Consider the following 9,563-nt stretch of genomic DNA (forward strand, 5'->3'; position numbering starts at 1 on the left):
AGCAAGACTCAAAGTGTTAAAATGCATTTCAAACAAAAACAAATTCTATTTCTTCTTTAGTTACCAGCAGTTTTAGTAATAGCTTCAATGGCAGCAGAGAAAGCAGCATGCGGGTCATATTACCTTTCATTATCTGGGAAGAAAAAGATTGATAATTTTGAAGTCAATAGAGACGATCAAATTTGCAACTCTTACCAGAATTCTCTGCGCTTCGAGAGCGATGGATGAGAAAACTGCTTCTTTTGTACCAATAATAGTCTTTGTGGAAACATTGGAAGGTAAACTCTTGGTCCCTTTTCAACACGGTCCCTTTCCATGAAGATACATTAGTTATTGCCATAAGTTGCTTAAAGTTATTGAATTATTAACTACTTTTGTTGTTAAACGAAGTCTTAGTTTTCTAATTGTTATTCTTTTGCAGGTTGCAGGTTTTGGTGGAGGCCTATGTATGAACCGCTTTTCATGCCCTTGTACTGCTTCTTTGTGCCTGTGATCTGAATTTATGCAGTCTACAGGCACATCAACAGCCTATACAAAATCGATGAATGCTGATTTTACCCTCCGGTACAATTTAATTCAATTATATAGAATTTCTCCCAGATTTTGGGCTAGAACACCAAAATCTCTAATTCTACTGTAGAAGTGTAACATAAGTCTGAAACCGCTGTGAGGTTCGGAAGGCACGATTGCACGGACTATACGCAATCCACATTGAAGTAGATACGAAAATGTACTAAACTTATTATGTGAGATCTCTCTACTTGTTATTTTTACCTGTTAAATGAGAAGTTTATAAATAGAGATTTCAGTGACAATAGTTGTGCAATTTTGTGTTTGAGTCTTGTTATTCAGACATGTGCTGATGAACGATAAAATGGATTTACAGGGACTTCTGAAAATTTCCCAGATGTTTGTATGCTTTGATTGTTGTCAATTGAGCACCTCCATTGCTATGTTTCTTTTTACCATGTTGACTTAACTCTAGATTATTAACATTGATTTCACTTAACGGATTTATGATTTATGAACTGTATTGTGGTTCATCAAGCAAAATAACAGGGAGATAACCTGTAATTGATTATGACAGAAAAACACCAAGAAATTATTATTTATAAATAGATCGGTATGGACAAACCACCTTTTCTTTGTGTTACAACCCTGAAAAATATAAAGTGCCACAACAGTCTATATTAGTTGTAAGGAAACAGTTCACTTTGAGGGGGGAAAAATATTCTATTGAAAGAGAACAACATGAAAGTTATTGAAACCATGAAACAACAGAAATACAATATGTAACAAGGCATGTGTGCGCTAAAAGCTATACAAGCATTGCATCTCACTCCGAAGTAAAATGACTATGTAGAGCTTGAGTTCGCCGCTTCAGCATCTGTTTTTAACAACTCCATAGTAGCATTGAAACTGAATTCAATACCAGGCGTAAATGCTGATTCAAGCTCATCTGCAGTTTGTGTTGTCTTGAATTGGCTCTTCACCTTCAAATTTTCCTGATAATGAAAGCAAGTTGAGGGTGGTTTTCGAGGGTTTAGACATTGAGAAGATATATAATATGAAATGAAGCTAAAAAGGACATACCTTCTTCACAAAATCGCCTACAGTTATATGACAATTTCTTCTATAAAGGAATTTTGGTAACCTCGATCTTTCCAGTATTTGCAAGAGAAAGCTTTTAGGAACCTGCAGCAGACATCAAATGTATCCAAAGACACTGAACATCAGAAGATTTATAAGAATCACTGTATCAGGTCTAGAAAAGGTTGGAAAAAGAAATGATAATACATATGTAGTGAAATCAGTGGTCTGAAAATATAAACCAAAAACAATACTATGAACTAGACTTTCTCAAAAGTCAGCTGACTAGCCCTCATCCTTTCTGGTGACTTTTTATTGTGTTGATGCTTGTAAACAAGTAAAAGTTATAAAGATGATCAAATATTTTTCAAATTTCAGAGGCACCCTCAAAGTTAAAACAATAAAAACAACTGGATACTTCCAAAAAAAAATAGTGAAAAACAGAAAAGAAAAAATTGCTTACATTTGAAGTTTTTCCTGGAATCATCCAAAGAATATGCAACAGAAAAATTGCTGAAGTTAGTGAACTCATAGAAAAGATGTGAAGAAAGAACGGAACAAAGCAGTCGGCATAGCACGCATGGTTAAACAAAAAGGAGACCAGATGGATATACAAATCTTTCGCACTGATATTTCAGGTTTACCTCCTTTTGTTCTTCGAAACCCTGGAATAGGAGGCGCTGTGCGAGCCATATTCGTAAGAACGCCATCAAATGCCTTCTGTGTTTGCTCTCCAGTCAAGTCCACCCTTACCTAATATGGGAAACTCGTGAGCATGGTGGTACTTATCACTGAAATCCAAAGTATAACTTTGCAATAAACAGGTCTACACATGGCCAAAACAGCCGTGAATTCTGTTTCTCGGTGAATCTGCATCATATGAATTCTATCTTTATTGGCAGTAAAAGAAGCGCTCCACCTCACTTTCTGAGAGTGAGATAGGAAGTTAATTTACTCCAAAAGCTTAACCATCATTTCAATTTAGAATAGGTAAGCAAATTCATATGCGCATTTAGAAGATAAACTATTACTGAAAACTACGAGACTAAGATATGGGCTCACTTGAATCTTATCATCATCACGTGACTCAATAACTATCATCACATCACCCACAGATATGTCATCCTTCTTCTTTTGATCGGAAATTGATGCTTCGTAACCTAAAACACATGAAGAAGGCAATGATAGCCGGAACAGCTTGGTTGAACTTGTTGTAGCAAACAAATATTACCTTTATAACCTCAAGCCTTTGTTTAAATATGAAATTCACCTGAACCAACAGCAAAAACAGGCCAAGGCATATGCCTGCAAGTTCTTCCAGAAGGTGTAGATAGCCTGAACTTGGCATTCACCAGGGAAAACAAAACATCAGTTTTTAAATCAAATTCAAATCATTCCGAACCTACGTAAATTGTCCGCACAAGTAATAGCAAGTAAGACACTAAATCATAAGCATTATCAAGAGACGGTCTACAACAGATAAATCTATAGGTGAACTTCACCTTCCAAAATCAACTCCAGAAGCAGCATGAAGAGTGAGATGGTGTGCAGTTCTCTTAAATGGAAACTGGTTGTCTCCTTGCCTTTCAAACATCACCTAATTGACAAATAAACAAATCTCACTTGCAATTGATAGTCACCTTAGAATTTTTGTTCATTATACTGTTCAATGTTAATAATGCATTCACTTGCAAAAGAAAAATATAAAAATAAAAATCTGACCTTTTTCTTATCTTAGAACTCATTATCCCCTAAAACACATTTTAAGAATCAAGCATAAAATTAAAAAAATAATAATAAATAAATGGAAGAAGCTCTTCATACTGAACTGAAATTGGATAACCAAAAAAATCCTTTCTTTTCATGATGGAAGGAAACACAATCATTAGAAATGAAGCTCATAAAGCATCTAATTTGATTCCTAATTCTTAGAAAATCAGCACCCAAAATAAATAAATAAATAAATAAATAAAAGAATACCTGAGGAAAAAGAGGTTGATTCCAATGGAAAGAGACGTGCGAGCAGAGTGTTGTCATCACCATTGACGCCATGAAGCTTGTCCCAAAGATCAGGAATGGAGTTGGGGCTCTGAAAAACCCTAGCTCATAAATTAAAAGGTGGGAAACTGGCCTTAATTCTATCTTCAACAGCGATATGACGAAACTACCCTCCTATGTCACCTCGAATTACGTGAAAAACCACAACCTCTGAGGAACTAAGATTGTTCCAGCGGAACACTGTACCTCTATTTATATAGAAAGTTGATAAGAAAGAAGCCTTGTTTTATGAGCATTGGTTGTGAGTGAAGAAGCAATGGAAGTAGCTGGTAAATCCCTATTCAAGGGTTTCAGTCCTGAGGTAAAAACCTTGTTTTTCTATAAAAGATTGCATTTTTTTGATTCCAGGGGTTTGGATATGCTTATATAAATACTGTTTTTTGAGGTCTTGGATGCTATCCATTGATTGATTTTGTTAGGTATTGAGTGTAGATTGCTAAATTCTGTTTGAATGTGCCCTATTTAGGTTGCTTCTGGCTTCTCTGTTTGACTTTCTTGATACTTGACCTGCCTCAAGATTGAAATGCTTATGCTTTTTTTTTTATTTTTTTTGGATAAAATACTAAGGCTAACAGAACAGAAAAATTCAAAAACTGAGCTCAGAGCTCAGAAAAACCTCAAACAACCAATGAGGAAGGTCCATTCCCTGATGAAATAAGGACAGAAATGGGTTAGTCCGGGCATATCTTGCAAGAGCATCTGCTACGGCATCACAATCCCTGGGAATGAGTTATATATCAGCCATGGGAAAGTACATCTTCATCCTTCTGATTTCCTTGAGCACTCCATCCAGTCTCCATGACACCCTCACATCTTCGTGAGAAATGCTCTGAACTAAGCTATGACAATCAGTAAACAAGAAGTCCGGGGAGATTCTACACTGTTGGCAATGCTGCAAGGCTAGTGGAATAGCTTTTGCTTCTCCATGTAAACTGGACTCTACAATGGTGGCCATGGAACCTGCAAGTAAGATACGAGTGTTATTAATGACCACAACAACAGAGCCAAGCCAACACTTAGTGTTGTCATTCAAGGGATAAAATTTGTAGCTCAGGAAGAATCTGAATCTTGTTTATATGGCACAACCTTATTATATAATTAGATTGAATTTTCATAAATAGAGGAAGGTATGTTTTGTAGTCATTGTTTTCTAATGCATTAGATCTGTACTATATTTTTCCTCAAAGAGTAATTACGTTTAAAGTCAACAACTGGTGTCTCTTCAAAAAATATATGAACTATTTTCTATGCCTCTTATAACTGGCCAATCCTTGCCCAAATACTTGCCATCACAATTAGTTCTTAAACAGGTCTTCCATATGCCTGTGGAATTAAATTTATTACAGCGTGCTTGTCTTTAAGGCAATATTATAAATAATTTCATTTACACCATCAAGGTGATTGCCTTTTAATGCTCTATTCGTGATCCAGTGTTCCACTGCTCTAAAATTTTTTTAATTTTCAGAACTTGGTTTTCTGCTTCTGATCTCAGTGTTTATAATAAATTTGGTCACCTATTTTTCCTAGAGAGTACATTACTCTAGAATATTCAGTACTTAGTGCTGAAGGATAGATGATGGTATCTTTTGTTGGCAATAATGCAGATCATAGGCCAAAAGCCCAGACCACCTTGGGATACTAGAATTTGGTTCAAAATGAAGTTCCATCTCTGTGTGACAAAAAATGGTGCAGAAGGTGACGACAGAAGGTGAGAAGCATTTGCCAACCATGTAAACCTTATTCTTTTTATCCCTTTTACTAGCATTGTATGAATAAGATCATGTAAACTGAACTGCTTCATTTGCTATATTGGGTTCACATTCAATTTTGTAACCATCTCTTGTGTGCTGGTTTTGCTTAATTGACATGCTGATTAATTTTTCTCAGGAAAGTTGCTTCTTTTCCTGCTGATCTGTTATACAAGAGAGAATTTTTCCAATTAAACGCTTTCTACTTCTTTTGTTTTTATTTACAACTTTTGTGAAATACCTATCCCAGTCCCTACTAGAGTTAATGTGAAATGTTCCAGCCCCTAAGGTTATCTATTACTATTATTATTATTTTGGTGTATAACTCCTTTTGTCTTGCATTCGGTCATTCCACATCACCTAGTTCATACTATATATAACGCATTAAATTTGTATTATTAGCTACACTCATGCTAAGGTTTTCTTGTATTGCAAATAGATAATTGTTTTCTAATGTTTATTACGGGATTGCAGATTTGGTTCAGTAAGTAATCGACCTTCACTTTTGGTATTAAAGAACTGCGACAGGAGTCACAAATATTTCAATGCTATCCAGGCAATATCGCAAGGTATAGTTTAAAGGCCATTTTTTCCTTTCCTTACATTAAATTTATTCACCATTCTGGCCTTTAACAAATATTCTTGATTCTGATTTAGAAAATGCTGATGTTTCTACTTCCTCTTTTGAAGACTTTGTGGTTTCTTCAAATACCTATCAGGATGGGCATGTAAAGGTATTAAGGTTGTCATTTCTCCCTTGCATCTTTTTCATTTGTGATTTCAATTCCCATTTTCATCAGTTTAGCAAATACATGGTCAACAGATACTTGCTTAGTAGTACATAAAAAGGAAAACAATCTTGCTACTGTATCCTGGAAAACATAATCCTATATATATATGTTTGTCATGGGAAACAGGTCAGAATTATGGTAGATGGTACAAAGACCCAAGCTATTTTTGACACTGTTTTCGCCAAGCTCGTTGATGCTGCACAACCAATTCCAGGATTTAGAAGAGTGAAAGGAGGTTTGTACTTGAAACTCACTGGAACAATTATCTGTAGATATGTGCATGTGTGTATGCATCTGACACTTGTAAAAGTTCATGGTCAGACATGCATCATGCCATTTTTGTGTAACATAAAATTATTTTCACGAGGAGCGCCAATATGAGCTGTTTTATGGTCATTTATCACAAAATGGTATACTCAACTTTCCAATGATCATCCATTGTCTTTGACGTCTGGTATTGATTATTAATGTGTGTGTCGGCCACTAGTACTCCGTTTGAACTTGGATCTCTATTTATCATACAAGGATATTTTCCCTGTTTCTTTCAACTTTCATTACAAGTTATTTACCTTGAGAGTGCTTTTTGGGGATCTTCATTTAGTTAGTTCACTGTAAGACCCATCAAGATCGAAGCAGAAGAACAGCACTTGATTTAGATGGCAAAAAATTTATTAGCAACTGCATATTATGCATCCACTCATATCCCCCCAAATTAGAAACATGTTCCCTTTTTTGTTTTTTATTTGCTGTGTGGCACAGCTGGGCAACTTGAATATTGTAGCTTGACTAGCTGGGTTATAAATTTTTACTTTCTGCCTGTCTAAAATTCTGAGTTTATGGATATCTTACAAACGGGATCTGTTCCTTCATTGAGTATCTATAGTTCGGTTTGTTTGTATGTATATATTACTTCTGTTAACTAAGGCTTTTTCCTGTTGGTTTATGTCCTCTATGAATCATGGATTGCTGGGGCACTTCAGGCAAAACTCCAGATGTAAGTATACTATCTTAGTAAGATTTTTTTCATGTTTTCTGAGATGTTATCTGTTATCTCTTATTAGTCTCCACAGTCTTTGAGAAAATCAGGAGCATTTTAGTTTTTCTCCATGTACTTCGATTTGGTACATCTTCAGAGGCTGTCGAGTATTTTGATTTTCAAGTGTCTAAAGCTTATTTCAACAGACATCAATGCCAAAGAGAATGCGATCATTCTTTAGGCATATAAAGCTTAATTTCCTAGGAAATGCAATTGCAAAATTCCCTTGGTTGTAATAATTAATTTCATGTCTGCATTGAGCATCTGGATTGAAAGACAGTGGAGATGAGCGTGAGATATCCTGAGTTTGAGTTAATCAGTTTGAAGGTCATAACAACTGGTGTTTATAGATGTCCCTGAATCATAATGTAGATACGTGAAAAACTATTTTGCAAATGAATTTGGTACCTATGTGTGCCTAGATGAAGTTAAGAAGAGAATGTATAAATATTTCTAGTGATTCTGAACTTCATTTTAGTTCAAGTAGAAAAGAATGCTTTTGTTCATTCTTCGCTCTTCGCTCTTCATTTTTTGATTTTGTTTTATTATATAATACTTTTAATCTTAATGAAATCTGTATACTAGATCCCGAAGGACATTCTCCTGCAAATCCTAGGACCTTCCAAAGTCAACTTTCAGTCTATCAAAAAAATCATCAACTCCACTGTCGCTGAATTTGTGGAAAAGGTACAGATTTTTTTTTGATTCAACCAACAGTTTACTGTCTTAAAAGTTATAATCATTTATCCTTCTCTTTCATTTCCACAGGAAGATCTCAAGGTTACCAAAAGTCTCAGAGTTGAACAAAGTTTCGAAGAGCTTGAAGCAATATTCATACCGGGGAAAGAGTTTGGCTTCGATGCGGTAATTCAGCTACAAGAAACCCGCCCAACGAAATCTTGATTTAATATTTTGTAAGATAAACCAAACATCTGTTTTTCTCAAAAATCTTTTTCTTCCATTTAGTTTTATAACTTCCATTCTATTTTTACCTCTTGCTTTGCATACATTGTACATTTGGTATATGATATTCTGGGAAGAATAGCTTCTTTTTTATCATGATTCTTTGCCTTGTGCGATCTTGAAACTTTTACATGTAATTCTGCCTTGCTTTACATGTATTCAAGATTTCCATCAATTTTTTTTTTGGAGTGCAACTATTTTGCTATTATAACATATTTCTGTTATTTTTCATTTTTAAAATAGTTTAGATAAATAAAAATAATTGTATAAAATATTGAAACTCGTACTTTTAAATGCTTTCTACTTTGCTGTTTTGTTTGTGCTTTTATTTCCTTGATGTGGAGAATATATCCACTCAAATTAGTAGCAAGGTAGCAGCAAACCATACAATCTCTCCTTCTCTCATGAGTCTAAGTTGGTTTTTTTGCATATAATACATGAATTATTTGCATATATACAATAATTGAAAAAAAAAAGTTTACCTATTTTTAAAACATATGGAAAAATATGTGTGTTTTTTTTTTTAAATTTAAAAACATTAAATGTAAAAAATTCATTGTTTAAAGTATAGCTTATCTTTTAAGTTTTGAGCCAGTCATTTGGGAAAGATCAACTTGAAATAGATTGAAAAAAATGAAAATAATAGTGAGGAAAAGGAAGAAATATCACATGCAAATAAAAATAAAATATGTTGATGGCCATCTTTCATAGTTTAAAAGGTGATATTTGCTTGTTTTTCATATTATAAACTTAATTGTTCAACGTTAGTTTTGTTTGTTTGTTTGTTTGTTTTTTTGTTTTGTTTTTAACTTATTTTTCTAACTATATGCATCTTGGTGTAAGTTTGATTTCTAAGTGGCTGAATTCTATTGAATATTCATATTTTGATATGTTAATATGGTTTATTTGTAATATGTGCTATTGTTTTTATTATCATAGACGTTAATATAAAATGTAAAAAAAGGTATAAGCAGCCATGTTTACTATAAAATGCTTCATTTCATTTGTTGTACTTGTATTATAAAATTTCAATTAAACTATGTATAATATATATATATCCAAACATATCATGTATCATAATTTTATCATACTGTATTGATATTATTTTGTCTGAGTAATAATCTTGTTTGGGTACTAAACTATACATATTTTTCAAAATAGATACTGTATTTCAATTTGTTTCTTTTCAGATACTACTCTATGATTTTTGTTCAGTGGGAGGGTACCTGCGCATTTATGATGGGAATAAGTTGACATGGACACCAGACTAACGATGTAGCGAGGGTTTTGACAGGTCATCTGTTGACGTGGACCTCAAGTTGTTATTTTTTAATACATGTCACCAAAGAAAATCCATGTCATTTAAAATTGGGGCTA

At 34.0% G+C, this 9,563-nt stretch overlaps 2 protein-coding genes across 3 annotated transcripts; one reads left to right on the forward strand and one right to left on the reverse strand.

Moving 5' to 3' along the window:
• Window positions 1-1,355: 1,355 nt before the first annotated feature.
• LOC120255591 lies at window positions 1,356-3,682 on the reverse strand. Its single transcript, XM_039263387.1, has 8 exons — window positions 3,571-3,682; window positions 3,093-3,187; window positions 2,861-2,925; window positions 2,653-2,750; window positions 2,235-2,343; window positions 2,054-2,067; window positions 1,594-1,695; window positions 1,356-1,505 (listed from the first exon to the last, which is right to left on the reverse strand). Exons 1-8 carry the CDS (start codon window positions 3,640-3,642, stop codon window positions 1,356-1,358), a joined length of 705 nt encoding a protein of 234 aa, XP_039119321.1. The 5' UTR covers window positions 3,643-3,682.
• A 181-nt stretch (window positions 3,683-3,863) lies between these two features.
• Window positions 3,864-8,214, forward strand: LOC120255590 (trigger factor-like). 2 transcript variants are annotated; one of them, XM_039263385.1, is made up of 8 exons: window positions 3,864-3,949; window positions 5,253-5,356; window positions 5,871-5,965; window positions 6,054-6,130; window positions 6,314-6,422; window positions 7,168-7,181; window positions 7,809-7,910; window positions 7,992-8,214. In XM_039263385.1, exons 1-8 carry the CDS (start codon window positions 3,905-3,907, stop codon window positions 8,124-8,126), a joined length of 681 nt encoding a protein of 226 aa, XP_039119319.1. In that variant the 5' UTR covers window positions 3,864-3,904; the 3' UTR covers window positions 8,127-8,214. The 2 variants fall into 2 exon arrangements, with proteins under 2 accessions (XP_039119319.1, XP_039119320.1); XM_039263386.1 differs by having other exon boundaries at window positions 6,087-6,130.
• Window positions 8,215-9,563: the final 1,349 nt, after the last annotated feature.

Source organism: Dioscorea cayenensis, unplaced genomic scaffold (assembly GCF_009730915.1).
Source record: "Dioscorea cayenensis subsp. rotundata cultivar TDr96_F1 unplaced genomic scaffold, TDr96_F1_v2_PseudoChromosome.rev07_lg8_w22 25.fasta BLBR01001092.1, whole genome shotgun sequence".
Classification (NCBI taxonomy): Eukaryota; Viridiplantae; Streptophyta; class Magnoliopsida; order Dioscoreales; family Dioscoreaceae; genus Dioscorea; species Dioscorea cayenensis.

Bases quoted from the DNA above. Each gene is read 5' to 3' on its own strand.
- LOC120255591 (XM_039263387.1), bottom strand. From the start codon at position 3,642: ATGGCGTCAATGGTGATGACAACACTCTGCTCGCACGTCTCTTTCCAT. The intron at 3,188-3,570 runs GTATTCTTTTAT...TTTGTCAATTAG, and splicing joins ATCAACCTCTTTTTCCTCAG to GTGATGTTTGAAAGGCAAGG. The intron at 2,344-2,652 runs GTGAGCCCATAT...TTCCCATATTAG, and splicing joins GTGATGATGATAAGATTCAA to GTAAGGGTGGACTTGACTGG.
- LOC120255590 (XM_039263385.1), top strand. From the start codon at position 3,905: ATGGAAGTAGCTGGTAAATCCCTATTCAAGGGTTTCAGTCCTGAG. The intron at 5,966-6,053 runs GTATAGTTTAAA...ATTCTGATTTAG, and splicing joins TATCCAGGCAATATCGCAAG to AAAATGCTGATGTTTCTACT. The intron at 7,911-7,991 runs GTACAGATTTTT...TCATTTCCACAG, and splicing joins TCGCTGAATTTGTGGAAAAG to GAAGATCTCAAGGTTACCAA.